General features: G+C 49.6%; 1 protein-coding gene across 3 annotated transcripts in view; it reads right to left on the bottom strand.

Annotated features, from left to right (window-relative positions):
- Nucleotides 1-13,742: 13,742 nt before the first annotated feature.
- Nucleotides 13,743-26,381, bottom strand: part of Hasp (Hig-anchoring scaffold protein) — a 498,754-nt gene continuing 486,115 nt past the window's right edge. For all 3 annotated transcript variants that reach the window (XM_089582173.1, XM_089582176.1, XM_089582174.1), the window contains 7 exons: nucleotides 25,490-25,765; nucleotides 24,980-25,153; nucleotides 23,657-23,794; nucleotides 21,556-21,729; nucleotides 21,212-21,391; nucleotides 20,576-20,752; nucleotides 13,743-17,480 (listed from right to left, as the gene is read on the bottom strand). In XM_089582173.1, coding sequence (XP_089438299.1) covers nucleotides 17,191-17,480; nucleotides 20,576-20,752; nucleotides 21,212-21,391; nucleotides 21,556-21,729; nucleotides 23,657-23,794; nucleotides 24,980-25,153; nucleotides 25,490-25,765 — 1,409 coding nt within the window. In that variant the 3' untranslated portion in view covers nucleotides 13,743-17,190. The remainder of the gene's footprint in view (nucleotides 17,481-20,575; nucleotides 20,753-21,211; nucleotides 21,392-21,555; nucleotides 21,730-23,656; nucleotides 23,795-24,979; nucleotides 25,154-25,489; nucleotides 25,766-26,381) is intronic.

The following is a 26,381-nucleotide window of genomic DNA, read 5'->3' as shown; positions in this document are numbered from 1 at the left end:
TGGAATAATTTCGACCACCTGGGGATCTTTAACGTGCACTGACATCGCACAGCACACGGGCGCCTCTTGCGTTTTGCCTCTCGAAATGGGGCCGGCTTCAAACCTGGGAACTCCAGCTCAGTAGTCGAGCGCCCTAACCACAGAGCCACTGTGGCTTTCGTCTTTACTGTCTGAGCCACCGTGGCGGGTCGTTTTGGATTTGGGGGGGCTGGAAGCTTTTTTTATTCGTTAAGGTTACTGGGGGGGGGGAGGGGAGACTGCCGTGTCTTTGAGGGAAGGGGGGCTGTTGCTGCGTAGTTTTTTTTTCGTGCTCATAATTTTTATTAGCATTGTGTTCCGTTGGATATGAATATAGATATCTGATCGTGTGTACAGGTTGAAAGAATTATGAGCTCTCTTATCCGCGCACAGTCATCACAAAGCAATTGACAGAACATTGGGCTCTTACTCCGCACTCCGGCTCGTTTGCAGCGCTATGAAGGCTGCGGCGAACTGAGCCCATTAGAAAGGCGTGCGCTGCAAAACGTGTTCATCCGTGCCTGTCACCCCGTGGCTGGTGCCTCCATCATGGGAAAGAAAGAAAACACCACTGTCCAGCTGCTACTCGCAGGAGACTCGGCGGACGCCATGTTTACGTATGGTGGTGCACCACTCGGCAGCAGGCCTCCGCAGTGCTGTGTGCGTGCAAACTTTCTCTGCTAATATAACCAGTGAATGAACCTCTCAGCGAAGCCCCTAACTCTAAAAAAGTGGCCGTTAATTCTGTTTGCAAGCATTTCTCTCGAGCATGGTGTGCCGTCAGCTAACAGTTCAGAAAAATCACCTGTGCGGCGTTTTGACAGCGCATTTGCAATCTGCCATACTTTTCGTGAATAATTAAAACCATTGGCTAACTTCTTTTCATAGCTTTTTAAACTCAGCGGGGTATTCCAGTCGTTCATTTTTAATAAAGGCTGCCAAAAGCTTATCGCAGCCTTTTCTACGAGCTACATATGCTTACCTAACCGCGCTCTCGATCATCAGTGACACGGCGGCCTTTTGAAGGTGGCCACATTCAGAAGACGTGTATGTCAAAAATAGAGGCTTTGAACATAGTGCTACCGCCTAGCGCGCGTCGACACTGCGCATGCGCAGATTGCCCTGATGGATTTAAATGGCGCCAGGTGCCGACCAGCTACGGGCATGCTGTCAAATGTGGAAAGAAGGCTACAAGAAAGTAATCTAGGTTATGATCAGTCGTACAGATAAGGCGGAAAGGTCGTAGAACAGCGGCTTCCCGGTTTAACTTATGCGGACGATATTGTACCGCTTGTGTGTCAAGTTGTCTCTGTTCTCGTTTTTTTTTTTTTGCTGTGTAATTGCGCTGCAATTCGTGGAACGCCAACTAGCCCGCACAATCACCTTATTGATATTGTACTGTTAGCAGGTAGCCAGGAAGATTTGCGAAATCTGGCTAATTCTCGTGGAGAAGGAGACGCTTTGAGCTTTAGTTTTAGCGCAATTAAGTAAGGTCTGATGATTTTCAACGATTCAACTGATCATGTGCTTGCAGTACAAGGCCATGAAATACCCAGAGTGGCAGAATAGAAATATCTCGGGGTATGGGTAAGGACTGGTAGGACAAAAGGCCGAAGAGATGCCGATATAATGGAATGGGTCATTATGGGGTACTACAAATGTGAAGTAGTGAAAGGTGTTTGGAAAGGAATAATGGTGCCGGGGCTTACTTTCGGGAATGCCGTTTTGTGCCTAAGGACAGAGTTCAGTCCAGACTATAAATAAATCGGAGAGCGGTTAGAAGGTTAGCACTAGGTGCCCACGGCAAAACCAAACCACAAACGAGGCAGTACAGGGGGATATGAGCTGGAAATTTTTCGAAGAACAGGAAGGTCAGTGTAAAATATTATATGAAGAACGCCCGAGGAAATTTGATGATGACAGGTGGGAAGCTAAGGTATTTATGGTTACTGGGGAAGGAGGAGGGTGTCGAGAGAGCGGTGAATCCCCAACCGGAGGATGGTTACCATGAAAGGAGGAGGGTGTGGCAGTAGGGTAAGAAGGCCCAACCGGTTGGTGGTTGCCAGGGGAACTACCCGGTGGGTATTACCCTGGAAGGAGGAGGGTGTGGCGAGAACGTAGGAATGCGTAACCGGAGAGCGGTTACCGTGGACGGAGAGCATAGTGAGAGCGGAGGAATTTAGCACGATCACTCTTCGGCGGTTGCTGCGAAACACTGCTCGAGAAGAGGGCCATTGGTGGCGCCGCGCGACTTGAGTGACGGACGAGAAGAAAGCTAGTTTACAAACGAGTATGTGTGGAAAACTAAAAAGGGCAATTAGAACTATGCAGATATGAAGTCGCTCTCGCATTCTCCACCTCAGCAATTGCGCGAAAGCGTGAAGGCCCCGTGTCGGTGTTGCCGTCGCCGTGACGGAAAAATTCGGACTGGTATAAAAGGTGGTTACAAGAGGCTCTCGTAGATGGCGCCAGCCACACTAGCGGCGCATCGGAAACCCCCGGACACACTACCGCTGCGCCACGCAGGCACGTTCGTACGGCTTGGTTGAAGCGCGGCTTTATATGTATGCCGTGCGGTCTTTCACATAATGATTGTGAATGTGAAAGAGGGAACAGTGTCAGTGCCTGCGTGGGCAAGAGGAACCGCTGTCGCGTCATACCCTTAAAGGCGGATACCCTTAAAAGTAATTTTTTTACGAAATATAAATGCCTTAAAAGCTGTTGCTTATCTCGCGTTGCACAGTGGTAGCCGTCTTGCCACTTTTTGCCAATTGACTGAAAATGTGTTATTGTCTCTAACACGTTTTAAAAACGTTTCGGAGTTCCTTGCTGTAGTTGCTCAGCCATTTTGTTCTAATCAAAGACGTCTGCCAACTTTTGCATCCGTTTCCAGACGTTTTTTAAGACGTTTCTTGCGTGGTACTGGGCTCTTTATTTTACGCTGTGTTTCGCGAAACAACAGGAAAGTTCTCCAAAATTAGCATTTTCACAACATGGTTACCTCCCCGTCGCACTCTGGGGCTGTAAGCAACGCTGCGTCGCACAGATTACGTCCTCAGATCGGACCTTTCCTACCGCCCTGTAATTAGCATTTGAAGGATCTTTGCAAGCGGAAATGGCAACCACCGACTGACAGTAGCCCATGGAGCAGTAGCCTCTGGCAGGTGGTAGCCTGCCCACTGGGCTACGAACTAACTTAGCAGACAACCTATATGAACTTATAGATACTACCTCAGATATAAGGAACCTTAGTATGCCACCTCGTTTATACCGAACCTAAGTATGCCTCCTGAGATATAACGAACTTCGTGTGTTAACCTCGTATACAACCAACTTTCATGTGTTTACTTCGGATGTAACAAACGTTTAAATAGGGGTGTGCAAATATTTAGAATTTCGAATACAAATATTTGATATTCGGTTCGTATTCGTATTCGAGAATTCCCGAGTATTCGAAAAATCCCGAATACTCGCCAGCCATCGTATACCGTGCCGACTTTCACAAATTCGACCGTGGTAAAACCAGAATATCTGGGCAAATTATCCAACGATCGAGTTTCTTCTCCGTCATTTATCGCGTGGACCGATCGCACTCCGACGCCGCTAGGCTTGGCCTCGTGCGAAATTCCGCAAGTGGGCTTTCCCACATATCAAACGTGCTGCGAACAAGATGGCCGACGACCTGCTTCGTACAATCGCAACGCGAAAGCGCGCTTTTTTTTTTAATCTTTCCGTGATATGTTGCATAGTGCCCACTCCCTCAGCATTCGTCCTGTCGCCTTCATAACTCTCCTAGCGTGAGGTCTGCCATCTGGATTTGGTCGTCTGTGTTATGCGGGAAAGCCCACTTGCGGAACTTTGCATGTGGCTCCCGAAGGGGCGAGTCGAGGTGTAACAGCAGGGCAAGCGATCGAGTAAAAATGCCACCTATTGCATGGTGCACTGTAACCCGAGCACCCCTTAAGTGGGCGTAACGACCGGCGTGACAACGATCGGAGGACCCCTGTCGCTAGGCCAAAAAAATTGCCCGGCCACGTATAGTTCTGGTTTCTGAGTTTCGCCGCTCGCCCGTGGCGACGGCAGCTGTCGGGCCGCGCATTCCCTGGTTGTCCATTCCCAGCTCCACGCGGCTTTCGGACACCGACTGGCGCATCGCTGGTCATTTTCCTTTTTAGAAGCAGTCTCGCCGTTTCTACGTCAATGTGCGTTCCTCTTTCGCTTACGTTCGTGTTGTTCTTCCAGCTCTCCGAATCAGAGCGCTCGTCACGGTCTTATAGGCGTTTGCGCAATGGAGCCACCTGATAAGGCTTTACTGCTTTTTTTTTTTTCGGGGGCCGTGGTGCATTTTATAAATTGACCTTCGGGTAACCCGGGCATTTCTTACGGTCCCTTGAACGCCAAAACCAATGAGATTTTACTAGCCACCATGTTATTTTTTGTTGCCAGTCTGGTCATTTTATGGATTTAATTTTGCATGACCACATTACAGGTTGAATACTGTTATGCTGTTTAATCAAGTAGTATATGTATCGTCTACGGCCGTGCGGGCTGCAGGAATAACATCGCTCGGGTTGCCAATACGGGAAAGAGAGCTGGCTTTGTTTTGACAGTGTATTTATAGCTACCTTGTTGCCAGACACGGTTGGTTACGCAATTGCAGACTCCGCTACATCCCCCTTCCTTTGGGGAACCTGCCGGTCATATCAAACCGTTTGTCTGAAAGAACCATCGTACATCAACTTATGGCATGGACGACGTGTCCATGAATAACGTCGTGGGCTTAGTGGTGCTGACTGTGACGTTAATGGGCATAGTGCATCACTGTTGGTCAAATGTTTTAGGGGAATTCCCCAAGGTGGAGTAAATTTGTAATAAGGAGTAATTACTCATTGGCATCCACCCAAGCGCAGCCATACGGCTACAAAGGAAAGCTATACAGCTTTCTCAGAAACTTCGTAGTTAAAGAAAAATTCGTCCTGGTCCGGGGTTCGAACCCGGGACCACCGCTTCACCGGAGCAGTCGCTCTACCAATTGAGCTAACCGGGACGGCAAGCTTATGGTAGGGCGAGAGCGAATTGATCAATAACTCGAAGTAGGAGCAGTGTTGGTCAAATGTTTTAGGGGAATTCCCAATGTTTTAGGGGAATGCCAATGAGTAATTACTACCTTATTACAAATTTACTCCACCTTGGGGAATTCCTCTAAAACATTTGACCAACACTGCTCCCACTTCGAGTTATTGATCAATTCGCTCTCGCCCTACCATAAGCTTGCCGTCCCGGTTAGCTCAATTGGTAGAGCGACAGCTCCGGTGAAGCGGTGGTCCCGGGTTCGAACCCCGGACCAGGACGAATTTTTCTTTAACTACGAAGTTTCTGAGAAAGCTGTATAGCTTTCCTTTGTAGCAGTATGGCTGCGCTTGGGTGGATGCCAATGAGTAATTACTCCCTTATTACAAATTTACTCCACCTTGGGGAATTCCCCTAAAACATTTGACCAACACTGCTCCCACTTCGAGTTATTGATCAATTCGCTCTCGCCCTACCATAAGCTTGCCGTCCCGGTTAGCTCAGTTGGTAGAGCGACTGCTCCGGTGAAGCGGTGGTCCCGGGTTCGAACCCCGGACCAGGACGAATTTTTCTTTAACTACGAAGTTTCTGAGAAAGCTGTATAGCTTTCCTTTGTAGCCGTATGGCTGCGCTTGGGTGGATGCCAATGAGTAATTACTCCCTTATTACAAATTTACTCCACCTTGGGGAATTCCCCTAAAACATTTGACCAACACTGCTCCCACTTCGAGTTATTGATCAATTCGCTCTCGCCCTACCATAAGCTTGCCGTCCCGGTTAGCTCAATTGGTAGAGCGACTGCTCCGGTGAAGCGGTGGTCCCGGGTTCGAACCCCGGACCAGGACGAATTTTTCTTTAACTACGAAGTTTCTGAGAAAGCTGTATAGCTTTCCTTTGTAGCTGTATGGCTGCGCTCGGGTGGATGCCAATGAGTAATTACTTCCTTATTATAGTGCATCACTGTCTGGTGGATTTATTTGGTGTGGATCCAGAGCTTCTGATTTTGCGTAAGGTAGTACTTACTCACTCGCTGTTGTGCGAGTGTCTTCCGGGACGATGGAAGTCGCCGCTGGGACTTGTTCCGGTTAATACCTTTTCTTGCGAAGGCAGAAGATGTCGATTTCTGCTCAGTTCTCTGACATCCTCTGTGACGACATGGTATGAGCGTGGCGCGACCATGCTTTGAACGTATTTCTTGGTGTTCCGTGAGCGGTTACCCCTGATGCGGACGCAGTCTCCAGGACGCAGTGTAGTCAGAGGCGGCCGAGAGTGGGCTGGCTTACGCTTTTGAATTTGCATTGGTCGCACGGCAATGACGTCTGGAAGACAAGTGCGCAGTCGTCGGCCCATGAGCAGTTCGCTGAGTGATCTCCCATCAAGTGTAGGAGAAGTTCTATAGTTCAAGAGACCCAAAATTAAGTTTTCATGGCAAGACTTGGTCTTCTTTAGGATGACTTTTAGAATTTGAACGCCCTTTTCGGCGAGACCGTTGGAGCGAGGAAAGTTCGGGCTAGATGTGTTGTGGTTAAAATCAGTCTCTTGCAAATGCTAGGAACTCGCTGGACGTGAACAGGGGCTCATTATCAGAGCACACTTCAACTGGGATCCCGTGGCGTGCAAAAACAGGAGAGTTTTGAAATTACTAGGGGTGTGCGAATATCAAATTTTTCGAATACGAATCGAATACGAATACTTGGTTCCGAATATCGAATCGAATATCGAATAATCAAGGACAGACGCATTTAACTAGTACTACAAAACATTTATTTGAGCACCCAAGAACATCACAGTTCAACAATCAGTGATGAAATGAGCACAAAAGGTGTGTGTGGCTGCACAAAAAGTATCAAAGTCTCGAACATTGTTCTTAGAAGATAGAAAAAACTGGTAATGGCGCAAGAAACAAGGACACGGAAGGCACACAAAAGACAGGACTGACGCCAACTTGCAACTGGGGTTTATTGCACCAAGCCTTCTTTTGGTGCTTTGCAATATTTAGATTCTTAGACGCTGAGACTACTGTTCTTCAGGAATGATCTTCAGTTTTTATCACTTGACGCTAGGCTTCGTATCTTCAGACTTCATCCCCCCTTATTGTTATTGTTGGTCATGTTTTTTTTTTCGAGTTATTGTTAGTCATCTATTTTTCACGTGGTTTTATCTCATAGTCGTTCCATTCTTGCTCTTTTTCGCCTTCATCACGCGTTTCATAATTTGTTAGTGTAGACTTCTCATTCCCCAGTGCCTTGTTCTTTTTGTTTGTTTTTTTTGCCTTGGTTGATGTTGTTATTGTTTCTGCTAGCCAGAAAAGAAGTTGGCATCCCAAGCTCTGTTTAGATTAGATTCTGTAGTGATCAGCGATACTTTGTTGCCAGTGTTCGCATGAATTGCCTTTTGATATGTACAACGTTGTTGATATGGCTTGGTTGTGGTACAAAACACAGGCTTGGTGCAATAAACCCCAGTTGCAAGTTGGCGTCAGTCCTGTCTTTTGTGTGCCTTCTGTGCCCCCGTTTCTTGCGCCATTACCAGTTTTTCTTCTTTCAACATGAACTAACTCGCCAAAACTAGAGTTTTACTTGTTCTTAGAAGATTGGTTTGGTTTGGTTTATTGGGGTTTAACGTCCCAAAGCAACTCAGGCTATGAGGGACGCCGTAGTGAACGACTCCGGAAATTTAAACCACCTGGGGTTCTTTAACGTGCACCGACATCGCACAGCACACGGGCCTCTAGAATTTCGCCTCCATCGAAATTCAGCCGCCACGGCCGGGATCGAACCCGCGTCTTTCGGGTCAGCAGCCGAGCGCCGTAACCACTGAGCCACCGCGGCGGGGCTTTGTTCTTAGAAGAGTGGAAATATCAGAGAAGATAGCTAGTACACAGCATTCATCAAGGCTAGTTTTCCATAAGCACAAAAGCGCGTTGCTGGGATGAACATAAAAGGTTGTCGTGAAGGAAAACCGGCTGCTCCACATGGTCAGGCAGAAGTAGTTCCCTTCTAGCTGAAACGACTACTCCAGCCAAAGAAAATGACCTCTCAATTGTCACTGAACTGACACGTATTGCGAGGTATTTCGTGCACATCTCTGACTATACCAGCTTCGCAGGTATAGCCACAAAGAAGCTCACCAGCGCAGTCAGCTACTGCATGGCCCAATAGCCCAACGTTACGCTAGTTACGCATTGCTCTGGGCGCCGACATGTTGTTATGTCTCTGTCGATAGGACTTGCGGACCGAAATGAACGCCGGTGCTCGCAATAGAATATTCGGCTAGATACGAATATTCGCGTCGTCTCGAGTATTCGAAACAACACGAATACTGGGATTTCGAATCGAATACGAATACTAAAAATGATATTCGAATTATATTCGAAAATTTCGAATATTCGCACACCCCTAGAAATTACTGTTCGAGAACTGGTATCCTCCAGGTATTCCGCTTCTGGGTAGTTGGAGAATGCATCAGACACGACGACGTATGATTCTCCGGCGTACTGGAACAGGTCTACACCCACCTGAAACCAGGGCTGTCCCGGTGGCGGTCTCATCATGAATGGTTTAGCAGGCTGTCCGTAGGCATACTCCTACAAGTGGAGCACATTTTAATCTTGCCTTCAATGTCCGCTGCCATCCCAGGCCAAAACATTAATAGGCGTTCTTTCTGCTTGCCCTCAATGGCCGCCATGCAACTTAGCCAGCATTTCTGTCCGAAGGCTTTGAGGGATAACGACTTTTGAGCCTTTGAAGAGCACGCCGTTTTCACAACAGTCAGTTCCGACTCGTATGGCTTAAACTCTTTCACAGCCTCATTATCTCTGAGACATATCGTCACCGATGAGAGGATTGGGTCTTTTGCCTCTTCTGCTGACAATCAATGATAAGTCGCCTCTGTTACCGTATCAAACAGAACTGATACAGCGTGAATCTCGGGTTGTCATGTGATGGTGGGGGTGATGCACTCACTGGTGCTCGAGACAAACCATCCGCAAGCACAGGATGCTTACCGGGAACGTAACTTAAGGCATAGCTGTACTTCATGAGGCGAAGAAAGAACATTCGGAGGCGTGGAGGCACGTCGCCGATATTCTTTTTAGATATGGAGATTAGTGGCTGATGGTCAGTTTCAACTGAAATTGGCTTTCCATAGATAAACTCCTGGAAACGTTCACAGCCTGCTATGCTATATTACGTTGTTGCGTAAACCTATGCGGACACTTTTACGTGGCTACCTTACGTAGCGCGTAAGTATATGAGCCAGCGTTGAAGAGTCCTCAAAACCAAAACGAAAATAAACCAGTTTTTCAGGGCGTCATAGAATAGCCTTTTGTGGGAATTGTTTGTACTGTAGAATATTTATTTTTCATTCCATTGTGGTACCAGGCGCGATCTGATTGCGGGGCTTTTTTTATCGCTCAGCCGCTGCGCTTAAACTCGGTAATAACAATCTAGACTCCGCAAAACCAACAAAATAGAAAAAAACACAAAAATTGCTATGAATATTTGCTACCTCCTATCATGGCCTAACGGGAAAGTTCTTAGGAAGTAGCGTAGAAATGCAGAGCGATAACTCTTCACTATGTAAGCACCATGAACCTGCATGTACGCCGGAAAATCAGGAACGAAGAACGAGGCGCAAAAAACTGCCCTTGAAAGCTTTTCACTTTCTCTCGTCATGCTAGCTCGGGTCATTGCCAAATAATTTTACTCCTGACAAGCCGTTGTTGCACATAATTGTGTTATCCACTCATTTCTGTGACGAGGACCACGGCCTTAATTAAACTGTGATTAACAAGACACACTTATCTTTCTTTTTTCCGAAAACGCAGCTGGTTATGAGGGCCGAGATCAAGCTCGACTGTGTGTACCATTCAAGCCTTCGTACTTCTTGGTCAAGAAGTTCGTCATAGCGATATCACAACGGGCTTTAAAACGCGTATGGTGCGCCAGACATATATAGATGTTTAGCGCGAGACCCAAAATGTGTTGCCCATCAGTGAGCGGGCCGCACGTCGACCGCGTACGTCCGGCTCGAAAGCGCCGCTTGACAGCCGGATAGCGGAGCACCGACACAAATAATTCACTTCCAACTAAACATTCTAGAATGTAAACACACTCAGCTTGGCTAGTTATGCTTAAAGCAAAGGACAGTGGGAAAGGAAGGAAACACGGAAGAAATGGTGCGAAACAGACGCTCTCTTCTCTTTTGTTTTCTTTTTCTCACACATTAGTTGGTTAATCACTTGTTACTCGCTTATTTTTCCGCGTTTCGTTCCTTTTTCATCGTTGTTTGCGCTGAGGAGGAGCGCAAAAACGTAGCGCGCTAATGTCCGCCGCTTAACGCGTTTAGCCTGCGATGGAGCGAGCCGCACATGCTTCGGTGTTCATCACTGTGTCTTTTCCGCTTCGCCGATGAAAACCTGCCTTCTTATTTTCACTTTTGCGTGGTAACTTGTTCGTCATTCGTTGATGCATTCACCGCACTGCCAAAATAATCGCCGTCATGCCTGCTCATCTTCAAGCTCAGAAAATAAAAACGGCTTCGACTTTTTCGTGAGGTACGGAGTGAGGTAAGGGAAAGTAACGCATTTTTATGCAAAATCTTCCATTTACGAGATGTGTGGGCTCTCCGTTTTTAGACTGCGAGCATTTTCCCGGCGTAATACTGGGACCGGACAGTGCGCTCCCAGCGCGTGCCGCGCTTGTTCCAGTGCACCTCAGTGAAGCCAGAAAGAAATGAACGACAACAACCTATAACAGCGGACAATGAGTAATGGCTGCAACAGGGCAACCATGCTGGCTAGTTGGTGTGGATCAAACAATGTAACCAGCTACGAAAACGGAAACACAAGAAGTATACACAGGACAGCGCTGGACTAACAATAACTGGTAATTTATTGAAATAAAAGGAAGAAACTCGAAGTTGAATCCTATTTGCACGTCATCTCGCGTAATCCGAAGTGGGGCAACGGCATGGCGTGACAGTGGTATTCTCCACATCCAGTAAGTTGTCTAGCCTGTGCTCTAGAATAGACCTTATGCAAAATTGCTGCCATCTATCGGAGAAAAGAAGAACCAGTGAAAATCCGCCATGTTGGAGGATGACAGAAGCTCGTTCCGCCTCTGCTGTCTGGATCTAGGCGTGCCCTGCGTTAGCTTCCTTACTGCTGTGCTGGCTCGAAATCTTATTTCCTGTCACTTGAGCCTGTAAACATGACTGAATGGTCAGTCGACGGGTTTCTGCTGCCCGAGTTTCTAAGTGACTTCGCAGACACTTACTACGCGTCCAAACCACTTTCCGAACGCCACCGAGTACGGAGCTACAAGTTTTTCACGGAGTCCTATGTCAGTTTGCCGACGCTGAACACCAAGAAATGTTCGAAGAAAGTGTAATTTTCGTTTACGGCTAAAAATGTGCGCATTTCGGTCTAGTTTGAGTCAGTTTTTATTTGGTTCGATACTTTTTGCGGACGGGCATGCTGCTTGAATTGCTGTTGTGGTTGCGTTTTCTGTGTGTTGTGTCGGCGCCGAAAGCAAACATAGTAAACTTCACGCTCATGTTGGTAGTGTCGAAAAAAGTGGCCTCTCAACATGCGACGCTTTTCATTTTCCTTGAAAAGTTCATACAGCATTTGTTTGTTTGCCCTAGTGCTCTAGAGCCCCTAATTTGCCCTACTGCCCTAGACCGACAGATAAAACATTTTATTATTATTACCGGGCACATAGACCCCTGGGTCGCCGCACGACCCCACTACACAAGTGCTTGCCATTCTTGGACTATCGCCGTCAAAAACACGTAGTCCGTGAATGCAGCAGTGTCTATGGTTTTACCACGACGAGCAAGCAGTTGTGCACTGAGATTTTTGGAGTATTCTACACGCGTTATGCATTCCCGCTACTAGTTGGAACTATGGTACCGCTTGAGCGGCTGCCCTTACGGTCTTCTTTTTTCTTTTACACAAAACACGGTTTCGTGGAAACCGGCCGGTTCAGTGAAATCGCTACACGCATACAAGCCGTCGCTCCACAAAATAGGCACCTTTCCCTGGTCTAACAAAAACGATTGACTGACTTGCAGAGCGCAAACATTCTGTGCCACGGGCACTTGATCCTTGCTAGTGTTTCCGTCGAAACAAATATTCGCTCTAAAAACTAACGCGTGTAACCGCTGCAGCGGATAACGCTAGGAGCGACGGTTCTCACAAAGCGCGACCCGTACCACTGAACAGCTGATCACGATTACTCTCTTGCGAGGCCGATAATCGCAGCACTTCACGGGCAATCGCAGCAGAAAAACAGCTTTTGTGTGACATTTTCTTCCTGCCTACAAATCTTATTTCTAATTTCATTTGCTACATGGCGATACCGAAATGTGTTGCGCGATGTCTCGGCATGTAGGGACGGTTCTGCAACATTTGTGCCGCGGATGTCGGGGATCGCAGTCCAAAAATAGAAATGCGCTCAAATCAAGCGCTCTTGCCTTTTTTCCCTGGGCTTTTTGTGACCCTTCTGCGTATACAGCAAGGCAATGAGCAATATGTGAGCATATATTGAGGGCGGTGAGACTCGAGCACGCGCGACGAGCGTGTGCCTGTACGTGCTGTGAATCCGGCGGCTATCCTCCAACATGGCGGATCGCGCGCGGCGACCGCTAGATGGCAGTGCGTTTCGCATAAGGTCTATTGCGAAGAGCAGAGAACGAAGGCAAGTGTATAACGGCTGCACTGTCAAGCAAGCTGACAAGTGTGTTGGATGTGTCACACATGTCGTGTACAACATAGCCCTCTCCTGTGGCAGGGTTTATACGGGTCAGTCCGGCAGATGCATGAATGACCGGGTAAGCGAACTTAATAATTCTCTCTCAAAAATGTGCCAGATCCCAATAACCTTCCGCGTCACTGTAGACACTGTAGGAACTGCGTCCCGGCTTTCGACAGGGTTTTCATACTAGGAAAAGAAAAAACCACAAATTAAAGAGAGACACTGAAAGCTTTTCACATTAGGCTCCAAGGAAGTGATTTGTGTGTCAGTGCACCGTCTTTGGTCGCTTACGAGTAACGAATTTAAGCTACTGAAAAAGGGTGTGCACGTGTAGGAATGAGAGGGACATAAATTATTTTTTTCTTGGCTACGCATTGGATGAAGGTTGAGTGTGTTTTATAGGTCACGTTCCACGTGGCTGCTTTGGGCGCCTTATACGCATGCTTTGTTGGGTTACCTGGGTAGGCCATCTTTCGATAAAACATCAGTCGTTGGTCCAGCGCTGTCCTGAGTACGTCTCCGTGTGTTCCCTTTTTTGTTGGCAGGTTTGTGAAATATCACCAGAATTTAGGTGGTATTTTACTGCAAGGTATTAATCGCTGTGAAAAGTCATTAGAGTGGCAAATGGCCGATGACAAGGAAACCTGTCGTGTCACTTAAACATAATTTTTGCTCGGGTCACATTGCAAGACGACGGATAGACGACAGATGCATCAACGTGACGTCAGAAACACGCTAATTCCTGTGAGGGACAGTGCGCACAATAAGATGCCAAACGATTCTGATGTAAAGTGGCTTTTCACTCACCTTGGATGAACCGTGTGAGGCTGGTTTAGAAGTGGGTGGGTGTCTACGCTATGCAGCGCCGAACTACGTACGGAAGGAAACCGACCCTTTAGCGGAACAATAGCTTTATTAGACTATAGCTGAAATATAGAAAGCGAGCACAAACACGCACACACATACACGCTTACAGAGATGGAGACAAATCGCGTGTACGAAAGAACGCGTGCCGACTTTGCGCAGCTTGGTTCGAGAGAGTCACGAAGTTGAAAGCACGAACTCGCGAGGCACTGATACTACCCGAGCGGACACCTAGGAAACGTAGGGACGACAATCTGTGCTAAGAGCGCGCCGCGGGCGTTTCTGAAGCAGCTGACTTACGATGTGTGCGCACACACACGCGCGCGCACACACACACAAACGAGTAAGCGCACGAAAGCGTCTTCGTAGGGCAAAAACTACTCTTTCGAGCACGTAACTATAACATGCAAATTTATACACGGCAAACATCGCACAAATCTCTCGCTGGTCTTATAGCTGCCCGCTTTGTGCTGAACTGCTATTTCGTCAGTGGCGGCGTTTTTGAACCACGCTGCTTGTCCATTGCGATCACATCACAGCAATGTGACGAGCGCCTTCCAGCCACACTGGACTATAGGGGAGTTGCTGATAGTGGCCCCTTGAAAAGGAAGAACCACGCAAAACATTGTGAATGATAGGCAGTAAATCAGGCCTGTGAGTGCAGCACAAAATTTTGCCACCCTGAAACCGGCTCTGAAGTAAATGACCTTGCACTGCTCAAGCTGTGAGGCAGGATGCAAAGAAGCCTTTTGAACCGCGCGTTGCCAGCAACTGGGAGCAATGTTACAGCTGTGAACAATGCGCCATCCTCATGCATATCCATAGTTGCCAGTCTTGCTCGTTGCAACAACGTGAATATGCACTTTGAAGTAGAGGCGGTGGTCTTTAGCCCTCAGTCGAGGCAGAACCGCTTGCCCAGAAGAGGCCATGGCGGTTTCGCAACGGCCAGGTTAGGCCAGATCGGGGGTCTACAGCAGTGCGACGGAAACCTGGCCTCTGCTTTCCCAAGCATTGTACTGTCGACAAACAGTTACTCGAGCAGCTATAGCTGCCTGTTATTACCACAGTGGAGACTGTTCAGAGCCGCACAAAAGCTGCGGTGTCATGTTCCGTTCTCAAAGTGCATTTTCGAAATAAAGCAAGACTGTCTGCTCTGATGATGAGCGCTGTAACTAAAGGACTCAATATGTCTCTCGGATGGCGATGTTCCAGGCCTGTGAAGTGACCGCAGCCGACAGTGTTCCATCTTAGCAACGTGAAGCGCTACGCCAGACGCGTCAGTTGACTGCGCTGCTACCGAAAAAGTACACATCAGTCAGTCAAACAGTTCTCCGTGTTCACCCATATGACACATAATCACGATGACATCGACCATGGGGTTCGCCCGTTCCGGTTCGTATACCTACGATGCCACTTCCACGATTCTACGGGTATACAGTCAGGTTTACGTTCAGTCTACGCAAGAAGGGGGTATAACGGAGTAACGCTGCGAAAAGCTTCGCGGGGGCAACAGACATGGTTTTCTTTGCTGCTGGCGCAGGACCGGCAGCTACACCTCTGCGGCTACACAGACATGAAAGCTTCTAGCAAGACAACGCTTCTTTCCGGGCTGCAAGAGCATGTGATCGCAATCAGGCAAAAAAAGAAAAAAAAAGAATAGATCGAGGCGGGGTGGCTCTGTATAACTAGAAAAATGCATGAAGTCCAATTGTGAGTTCACTTAATTCCTTAGTATATGCCATCCTCAAAGAAGGTGTATGCTACCTGCAGTTTACCCAGCTCTGATGTCCAACCTTCCCAAGAAGAGAACCATCCCTTCTTTAATTTTGTGTTGCCCATTTGTTACCTCTCAGTGGTGGCTGATCAGGTGATATAAGATTGTGAGGCGAAAATAATAATAAAAAACTTTTGTTCTATTCGTCATCTGGCTCGACGATGACGGCTTGGCACGTTTGTGCTCTTGCTGCTCGGTTAAAAGACACAAGAGACGTGAACTCATCGACAAAAACTTCTGCTCTTTGCAAAACAAGTCGCTGCGAGCACTGTCAGCGTGGAAGACGTAAACAGTTCTTTCTCCTTTTTTTTAACGCTTTTTTGTTTTTTGGCTCTGTCCTCGCGCGAGAACGAGAGCGTTTATAACGGCACTTCGGGCGAGCGCGCATCACGGAGTCCACTACACGGAGGCGCACATTAGAAAGTAGTCCCATAGGACGCACCACATGGTCCGCCGGCCGATCGGTGCCCCCTTGCGTCACAGTCTGGGCGCTGCCGGAGATTCGTCGAAGCACTGCGCCGACCACTGTCGCCTCAACACCGCCAGCCAAGCACAGCGTTCCCTCGTTTGACCTTGGCAATTTCCGAGACAATTAGGCCTTCGGCTAACGCGCCGCTGACTTTTGCTTGTCGGGGTTTCCACACGGCGCATTAACGCTGTGTGCAGACTCCGGCATTAACACATTATACTGTTGACATTCTGTGTGCTGAAGCAAGGAAAAGGTAGAAACTTTGTTTACCGTAATCTGCAAGTGCTTGAGATACAAGTCCTTCAACACAAAACTAGATCGTCGGAATAGACGCTGTTTCTTGCCTTCGGCTTGTCGAAGACTTTTTTTTATTTGATTCCAGTTAACAAAATGAAAGAAAGGAAAAAGAAAGAAGAAGAACCAAGTACAGTGACGGCGTGCAACGCCATGTGTTGCGCATGCGCGCATCAGCAGATGCTTCGTCCACATACGCCCACCTCATACAGCGCTTTCTTCAAGCAGTCTGGACATCCGTTCCAGTGACGTATTCCCGAAGCAGCTCAGACCTAAGGAAATTGCAGCAATGTGATGTGTTGTGTCGAATGCAATTGATTCGGTATAAAATGTATTTCCTCTGTGCTCCACGAGGCTCAGTTATCGAAGATATTCAGCTTGATATTCGGGGGGGAAAAAGCAAAGAAAGGGAAACGCTGTGCCTTATGCGCTGGCGTGCGAACCACGACCGAACATCCGGTATTGCAACGGTCAGCAAAGCAGGAGCGTCGGAGGCAGACTCCCACAGTATCGCTGAAATCGATCGAACCTACCGAACTCAGCAAAAGCAGATCTGCCGCCGCCTCGTTATTTGATTGTGCAGCGGGACCACGTCGGGCGTCCGCTTAGCTTGAACTCTTTCCCTCTGGTGAAGACGAACCCGACGGGCGCAGCGTACCTACAGCGGATCAGCAATCAGTGACAGCATGTCACGAAGCGTGGCTTTTTGCGGACCTCGGTTAGATCTATCGAAAAAAAGAAAATATAGTGTCGCGGCTGCGAGGCCTATGGCGGGCGATGAAACCTGGCGCACGCTGAGGCAACAAAGCGTGTACCAGGCAAGCGAGTGGAGTTGCCTCCCATCAGCCGCCATAGGTCTTCCCAGGGGAGCCGCACTCCGACCGCCCACTGCCGCGACTTTACGCTTGCAGCTCGGCGCGTGCTGCAGAGGAGCGCTCCGGTCACAGCCGCCAGCGGCGGGACTCCACCACGGGCGTGGCGTGTGGCCAGCGGCGGCGGTGTCTCCTCAGCCTGCGCTCGTGTAGGGGCGGCGAGGGGGCGAACGGCTGGCACCGGGGCACGGCGGCGGACCAGCGGCCCTTGGCCACGCACTGGATCATGGGACTCCCGCGCAGCTGGAAGCCCTCGGGGCACTCGAACGACACCGTCTCGTTGATGCGGTAGAAGTAGCTCACCCGCGACGAGATGCGCGCTCCGTCACGTACGCTCGGGTACTGGCACGCCGGAACGCCTGCGTGTCAAAAATGCGTCCATCGGCAGAGATCAGGCACGCACAGCGCGCGTCTGCCCCAGTTAAGCGGACATGTCAAGCTGAACTACACTTGTGAGCCTTCATTTGATGCAGAGTCGGAACTGGGCCGGAATAAAACGCACCTCTTTTTGTGAGCGAACGTTTCGCACGCACCCACCTTTTGGTGCCATGTATGGGCGCATGCTGGCCCGAGTGGCTTCTGAAACCAAAAGAAGTCTCAGCACACGCTTACGCGCGGGCGAAAAGCGAACGTTTGTGTTTTCCGCAGATCAAGCGGATGGATGCCACGTCAGATTTTACTGCATCGTTCGGTTGTTTCACCTGTAACAAGCACGGCGCGGTGGCTCAGCGGCGATCTGCTGCTGAGCACGAGGCCGTTGGTTTGATTCAATCCGCAGCAACCGTGTTTGTGCCTGTGTGCCGAGTACTCGCTACAAAATAAAATAAAAAAATCGCAGCTAGTGGAAATTATTCTAGAGTTTACGCAGCGACGTGCGTGTCTCATAATCCACAGCGTTGCTTGAAGCACTACATTCATGCAAGCAGCTCGTTGATTATAGCATCATCACCTTCCGTCTACACTATCTACCGATATATCCCCATCCCCTTTCTATAGCTCTATTCTGCGTCCCGCTACTTGTTGCATTGCAGTGGAAGCTACGAATGTGAGGCGGCGGCTTCAGGCTTGTCTGTTGGCTTACGAGAACAGAACACTTGTAGAAGCCGTCGCCCCGCAAGGGGGTCAGAGACACGCTGTTCCTCTTTCTCTGTTCTGACACGCATACACGCATAAAAAAATGTTTCAAAGCGACACTGTGCGTTCAGGAAGGACACCGTAGTGGAGGGCTCCGGATTGATTTCGACCATTCGGATGTTATTTAACGTGCACGGAAACGGCGTCTCTCATAGCCTTAGTCGCTTTGGGACGTTAAACCCCATAAACCAACCAACCAACGTGCACGGAAACCTCGGCACACGTTTTCTGAATTTTGTGCCCGCCGAAATAAGGCCACAGCAGTTGGGTAGCGAGACTTCACGCTCTGCGGAACTATACCCGCTTAGCTGTTGATTGCCAGAACGGTCGTGCACCTCTCGCTTGGAACCGGCGCACCACACATAAATTAAATGCGAAGGCGTATTTCGGTACTGTGCGGTTGCGAGTGAACACACGCGGCCTTTTTCCAACCATGCATCGACCGGGGAGCGCCACTGCTGCTCTGGACGGCTTATTGCATCTGAGATACGCGCTTAGGAGTGAATGAGCGCTTGAAAGCGGTGATGCGGCTTTGTCCCATCTGAAGCAGGCACTTCGTATTCCTTCGGTGTGTGTGTGTGGGCACAGCTGTCCACGAACGAGCGGAAGGCCGCCCAGTATATTCAGTTATGCTGCATAAACACGCAGTAAGGGATTTCGCTCAACAGAGACAGTCTACACAACTGACGCTCCTACCAGCGGCCAGTGTATGGCTAGAAGCAAAACCTTTCTTTGCGCTCCCGACAGTCATTCAGCCCAGCCGCCTGGGCATCGGATACATCGCGATTGGGTAACGTTTACAAAAGGCGTCTCGTGGCGGCGTGCGATGAAGGGAATGACGTTAAGGTGCTTTCGAAACACGCGCGTCGCTGACGAAACATCTTTGCAAAGCAGGAACGTCGAGCACCGCGTTCAATGGAGGCAATGCTTGCCAGCTGCAGCCTAATAATCTGTGCGGTCTCCTCGGTTTGACAATGATGCGTGACGACAGCGAGCGCCTGGCGCCGCCCGACCCCGCACCCCATCCCTCTTTTTTTTTGTTTTTATGCGCCATTGAACGAGCGGCGCAACTCATTTCGCGGGTCAATAGTGATTGTCAGTGGCGCCAGATATTGTGGCAGTGGCGCAAATATTGTGAGAAGTTACTCCAATAACCTGAGACAGCGCTCATTTACAGCACCACCTGACAAGAGAGAGACAGAGATGCTGAAACTGTGCGCTTGTAATTGACACTTATTTCTACAGAAAAAAAAAAAAACAGTTCTACTCAGCTGGCTATGAGCTAACTACAAGAGTTATAGAAGGGGCTCTTAGTTTGTGACCCATGATATTTCACCGCGGCTTCGAGTCGCAAAGTCTAGTAAGCTATTTATACGCGATACAGCCCGCTTCTGACTAACACATCGCCACTTGTGCGAGCACTGCAAGACCCTTTGCAGAAAGAGGGTGCGTGCCGCAAGTGTGTCAGGCTGTTTTAACGTCATTGTTTTGGACCGGTCGCAGGTTGATAAAAAGAAAAAAAAAAAAGCTCGCGGAGGCGAAAACTTTCTCGACTTTCCATAACCTCTTGCGGAGCCTCCAAGACCGCTTTGTAAAGCCTGGCCAATATAGAGCGTTTTCCGCGCGCGAAAACGCGTCGCGCGGGAAACGCCGTCTAACTTGCACCATCACGTGCCCGAGAAGCGCTCACGATTGTGCAAGTTCGGCGATACGGCTGCGTGCGTTTCGCACGCGGTCCATTTGATTGTAGGCCTGATCAGCCACATCGCGTGCTGCCTTCCTGGATGCTGCACGATAGGCGTAGTTCACATAAGCACGGGCAGGGAGGAGCCTTGGCACAAGTTGAAGCGAAAAGCGCAATCGAACGGGTGCGGGATCGATAACTCACTGTCTGTGCACCAGACGCATTTAGTTCCGTACCCCCTAAATACGAGTGATTGCATTGCGGTTTCCAAACTCGGATGCTTCTTTCATGGTCATGCAGAAGCTACCAGCTCGAGCCGCCGGCTTTCGCATATTTGTGGTTGTCTCCTGAGCGCATGAGAACGTGCAAATTTTTCGAAGTCGTCGCCTCACGCTCATATTTCCAATGCAGAGCCCTTGTACGAGTATACTGCATGCGTTACAACCGGCTGCATTATCGATCATGGGTTGGTCTCTGTGAGTCTCTCAGTGCCTGGTTTACAGCACTCATTCATTGCACCCCTAGCAGTCTCATTTGTGCGGTCGGAGCTGAAAGTTCCGAGGCGCGGAACTCGTTTCTGCCAGTCACAGCGCCTTTGCGTAGCTACAAGGCATGCCGACTGGCGGAGTGGCGTACACTTGGGCACGGTGCCGCTCCAGCGGTCGTTGTCCAAGCACTCCAGCACGCCCGAGCCGAGCATCATGTGGTCCGGCCGGCAGGCGAACTGCATTCGCTGGCCGCCGCGGTACTGCGGATGCCTCTCGCCCTCCACGTAGCCGCTCTCGGGCGCCGGCAGCGCTGCGCACACCACCTCTGCCCGCCGAGAGAGAGAGAACGGCAGTCACCAACCAAAGAAGAGAGCTACTGAATCCACAACGAACCTAAAATTAACTGCAAGAACTGCAGTTAGCTTCGAAGAATAAGGACGCAGCGAGCACGACGCTGAATGGTTAACAATGGCTAACAATGGTTAACTGGTCAGTGGTTAAAAATTTTTATGCGTCATAGCGATACTATGGTCGATGAGGCACTGTAGTAGAAGGCCTCGGATTAATTTCGGTCGCCTGGGGCTCTTTAACGTGCCCTCACATCGTTCAGCCACTCGGGCATTTCTGAATTTCGCCTCCATATAAATGAAGCCGCAGCGGTATTCGGTAGAGGCGTAAGGTATAGCGCTTTGCTAAAACTTTCTCTGTTCTGCGCGCTGACGGGACCACCTGTCTCTTATCAGTTTTACTACGTGGTCGTGCATGCAGCGTTGCCGGTTCTTACCTTCACAGCGCGGTAGCGAGCCGGACCACTGGCCGGTGTCGAGGCACTCGACGGACTCCTGTCCGCGCAGGGCGTAGCCGAGCGGACAAGAAAAGCGCGCACGGGAGCCGACCGCCCGCTGCTCAGCCTTCACCACGACCAGGCCGTCCGAGGCGCCGCTGATGTCGTGGCACTCGGCCACTGCAAAGGAGGAAGCCAGGGGTCGCATCCAAGAAGTGGACAGCCTGAATATTCAGCCCAGATCAGAGCATGGTTTGCCAGAATCCCTGAGTGCGTATGGAGCAGGGAGTGGCGATCCAATAAAAATCGACGGTACAGTGATGGGAGCCTGGACGTGGGCGCACCTTGGCAGACGGGCGGTTGGGCGGACCAGTTTCCCGAGGGCAGGCACATGGCCTGCTGGCTGCCGCGTAGCCGCTGGCCCTCGTCGCACGAGAATACCACCTTGGTGCCCATGCGCGTGGTCGCCGTGCTCACCGAGAGGCCGCTCACGCTCGGCAGCGGACGGCAGTGCACCGCTGCGAGAGAATCGTCGTTAGTGCTTTCCACACCCTTCGCTCGAGGCGAAGAACCCGAGTCTGCAGAACCCCAGGGGGTCGACATTTACACGGAGCACTACACTACGGCGTCTCTCGTAGCCTATGGCACGCGCACCAATTTCCGTCTTATCCCGTTTCCCTTCCCGCAGTGTGGAGTGGCAGGCCAGTGGCATACGCTAATCTATAGCCGACTTCTACAACCATTAGACGCCGCGGCAGCGCTTGCTGGCACTTGTGATAGATGTTAGCAGTATTACCTTATTGATATTATTTTTAAAACCACTTTACTTCTCTCAACTGCAGTTTTGATAAAACCAATGCATATCGGTTAATGTCACGCTCATTATTGCTACTGCGTGTCTGTCTCCTATGCGACGCGGAATGCGTCGTGTTATAGAGTTTATTAAAGTCGCTGTACTGACTATAATTTCGTGTCCTCGACGTTATGGTTCGCAGACGCCGTCTGCCATACGAAAGCGAGACTAACGTACAAAAAGGATCAGGTTTTAAAATGTTCTGCTGTGTTTCTCAGCGCCACAGCCAGGTATTCGTTTATTTAGGAAAGGAGCTTTCGACTGGCGTGCGAGACGCGGCGGGCGCCTAAACCATGCTGCGAGTGGAGGGATGAGGGAGGGAGTGAAATAAAGAAGAGAGAAAGAAGGGCCGCAGTGGAGCGCTTTTGATTAATGTCGACCACCTGCTCTGACATCGCAGAGCGCAAGGACGTCTTTTTGCGTTTTGCCTCCATCGAAACGTGGCAGCCGCAGCCACGGTTTGATCGCGCGTCTTCGGGCTCAGCAGCCGAACGCCGTAACCGCTGAGCCACCACGTCGGATCGGCATTTTATAAAGAGATGAAAACTCTGGGCCAAGGCCGAACAAGTGTAATGCGTTCCATTAAACTTATTGTACGGCGTACAGTCATTTCCTCAAATCACTAGTAGCGTCCTTTTAAGGGGCAGAGAACTACAGGTTGTGGTCTTCTGTGCTCTCATAACTACGGATATTTTAGACTCGTTAAGATGCGTCGTTCTTCTTTTCTAAAGTAAATGCAACGTCCCTGCGATTTCTACAGCCATTCACAACGTTCCTCTCCTCATGAGGCGTGAAATCATTCCTTTATTTCTTTCTTTTTTTTTTAACTTCAACTAGTGACAACTGCGGGCAGCGGGATGACGAACGTAAACAGCCGTTGAGGGTGTTTTGTGTCCAAACTTACATTCCTTATTTACGTGGCGCGGCCTGTGATATCGCGATAGCACGTGCAGAGAAACCTGGAAATTATAAAGGGTGGCGTTCTTTGCAAATAAATGAGTGCTCTTAAACCTAGTGCCACCATTCGTCACGTCTTCGCCAGCCACTTGCAAGTCTTATGTGAGGCTGGTTTGTTCGAAAAATAGGAGCGATTTCACGACATTTATAGGAAAGCTTAAGTAATTTGTGCAGGCCAGGCCAATAATTTATGTCCTTGATACTAACCAAAGCGTTTTTCAGTTAGTATCAATTATTTTTATGCCACCACGGTGGCTAACTGGTGCTCAGTGGTTACGGCACTCGGCTGCCGACCCAAAAGACGCTTGTTAGATCCCGGCCGCGGCGGCCGAATTTCGATGGAGGCGAAATTCTAGAGGTCCGTGTACTGTGCGATGTCAGTGCACGCTAAAGAACGCCAGGTGGTAGAAACTTCCGAAGCCCTTCTCTACCGCGTCCCTCATAGCCTGAGTCGCTTGGGGACGTTAAACTCCATAAGCCAAACCAAACCTACATGTAGGAAATAAATTTCTGGTCAGTGCGAGCGTTTCACACTGCGGAGTGTTCGTAGCGGGAGTCGGTAGGTAAAAGGGCGCGAGCACAATGAAGCACGCGTGGTAAAAGGAAGCGAGAGAGGGCGCTCCGTCGGTGCTCACGGGAGACGACGATGTCGACGGAGTGCTTGTGACCCATGGGTGTGATGCAGGTGTACCGGCCGGAGTCGTCCTTCTTTGCGTGGTAGATGGAGAGCCGGTACTCGAGCTGCGAGTCCCTGCCCGGTTCCGTTGTCCAGCCTGCTCGCGCGCACGGGAGTGACATTGATATGGGGCCGCGGAATCTCTAGGCAGGCAAGTATAGAACATAACAATGTTTCAAAAAGCGGCATAAAAAGTTTATACGTCTTTCTCTGACTTATCAGACCTGTCTGTGAAAGTATGAAATGTTAGTTTATCCATAAACTTTACCGGACAGCCTTTACTTTACAGCCTTCAGTAGCCGTCAAAGCCCCTCTCAGTTTAACATGCGCATGCTGCCGCATTGTTTTTTTTTTTTTTTTGCCGAATTTCTACGTGCGTAGTCCACAATGAGCACATATTAAACTGTCGTGGCTTTGACATCAAAACACTTTTCTATATCACCTTTTTTGCTTCTCTAATTGTTCATTTCATCAAATTTATAACTAGCTCCAAGCGCATAATTCTCAACTAGGATACGTGTCATGTGATGGCGACCTAGTTCCCTTGTCATATGAATAAAAAAAATAAAAATGCATGCGCGGAGACGCTGCGCCAGTCTTTTGTGGGTTTCTTCCTGTTCTCGCGATAAAATTCAAACGAGGTTTTGTCCGTGCAGCCTACCGACCGAGAGATTCTTTCTACTCGGTCGGTACTTCCTACTTTCTCTTTCTAGAACCTACTTTCTCCATTTATTCGTTTCTACGATGATATCACTTTTAACAAATCGCTATTTACATGAACTATGCCAATTTTTTTTTTTTTTCTGCGTTGTCGCTGTAACGAAGGCTGCGCGAACTCGTCAAACAAGGTAACCAGGACGCATGATGAAGGAGGAGAAAACTCTGCGGCTTGACAAGACACGGTATACGGTCACAGAAGAGCGCACGAGGATTTGTCGGCGTCTCGTGCTGAACGTAGCAAGTTCGAAATGCGTTCGGCCGTGTTTGACGGTTCTCGCCTTAGTGTAAACGAGTTAGAGCTAACTTTTACTGGATATAATACTTTCTTTGCCATAATAAAAAAAAAAATAAGCGAAAACAAATATGAAAGTATTACAAAATTTACCGTGAAGTTAGTAGATCTTCCGCATCCTTTGCACTATGCTCATTGCCTGGCTGGCCGAGGACCTTAAATATTCTGGATGGTAAGCTTTTAATTCTGCGTCGGTGTGGACGCTTCTAAAGCTGTGCTCTGCAAGTGTAATACTGTTCTCTTTTTCCCGCGTTCCTGCTGAAGACGTACCTTCGGCGTACTTGCGGGACTTGTGGCTGACCTCCCACTTGGGCGTGCCGTACTTGCGCAGCCAGAGGCACTCCAAGTGCAGGATAGCCCCCGGGTACACGACCAGTTTGCCGTCATTGCTCTGCGCCACCGGCATCACATGCGGCCGGAACAGTATCGTCGGAGGCTTCTCCACTGCGGCCCGCACCGACAGCAGCACGCACGGTTCCACGTACAAAGGGAAAAAGAAGGAGGGCATTCGTGAAGCTCGGTTTCAGTTATTTCAAACATGTACCATAAGCACAGAACCAACTGCTGAACGCAGGCCTATGCACTTCAGATATGCGCATCCAAATGGAAAAGGGGAACGCATCGGCGACATGCTTTTAAGACAAGGGCTGTCGCAGCTTAGAATCTCTAAAAACACGTCCTGACTTCAGTCAAGATGACGCGACAAAACACTGGCCCGGTTTGAGACGAAACCGTCGGGTGGTTAGACCCGTATAGGCTCTTGACCGAGGGGGCACTCACGCGCATAGTCGTTCTCCTGGGAGAGTCCGAAGCAGGAGGGCTTGACGCCGTCCCAGTCGCCGTACACGCAGCGTCGTCGCACGCTGCCCACTAGACTGTACTTGCCGATGTCCTTGCAGCGAAAGACGAGCTCTGAGCCCGGCGGGAAATGGAGCGCGTCGTCCGTGATGCGCCGGTCGCCCTGGAAGGCCTCCAGGTTGGGCTCCGTGTTGCGGAACACACAGGACCGGTTGCGCCGCTCTTCCTTGGGCACCGACAGCTGCTGGGCACCGTCCTCTGCGCCGCGAATATCGCGCACGCACTGCTATGGTGAGGCTGACGTGACAATTGACTGAGACGCCTGTGAACTGCACTGCTGAGCTGCACCCATAGCAGGCCATTGCAGAATGGGCAGTTTGCGGCTGAAAGATATGGACGTGTGGGAACGGTCTGGCTCGGAAGGCGGCCGAAGCGGACCTGATGTTTCGTGCCTTTATTTGCTTGTTTGTTTTTATCTACGTAAACCAGCCCCCTACTATAATACCCACTGATCACTGCAGGTGTTAAAAAAAAAAACAATAAATCAATAATAAATAGAACTGCGAAGAGGCGCCTTCATAAACCATTCGTCGCTGCACTTGGCTGATAACGAATTTCGGTTGCTGAAAGCGCGCTTACAGCGCTGATGTTAGTCTTTTATGTTTTGGGCAGTAATAGCTTCCTGCGATGAGCCGCCGCGGTGGCTCAGCGGTTATGGTGCTCGGCTGCTGACCCAAAAGACGCGGGTTCGATCCCGGCTGCGGCGGCAAGAATTTCTTTGGAGCAGAAATTCTAGAGGCCCGTGTACTGTGCGATGTCAGTGCACGTTAAAGAACCCCAGGTGGTCGAAATTTCCGGAGCCCCTCCACTACGG

This window comes from Amblyomma mixtum, chromosome 3 (genome assembly GCF_055824585.1).
Source record: "Amblyomma mixtum isolate Tamu chromosome 3, ASM5582458v1, whole genome shotgun sequence".
Lineage (NCBI taxonomy): Eukaryota > Metazoa > Arthropoda > Arachnida > Ixodida > Ixodidae > Amblyomma > Amblyomma mixtum.
Note: the sequence above shows the minus strand (reverse complement) of the source record. Positions and strands in the feature narration are given on the sequence as shown.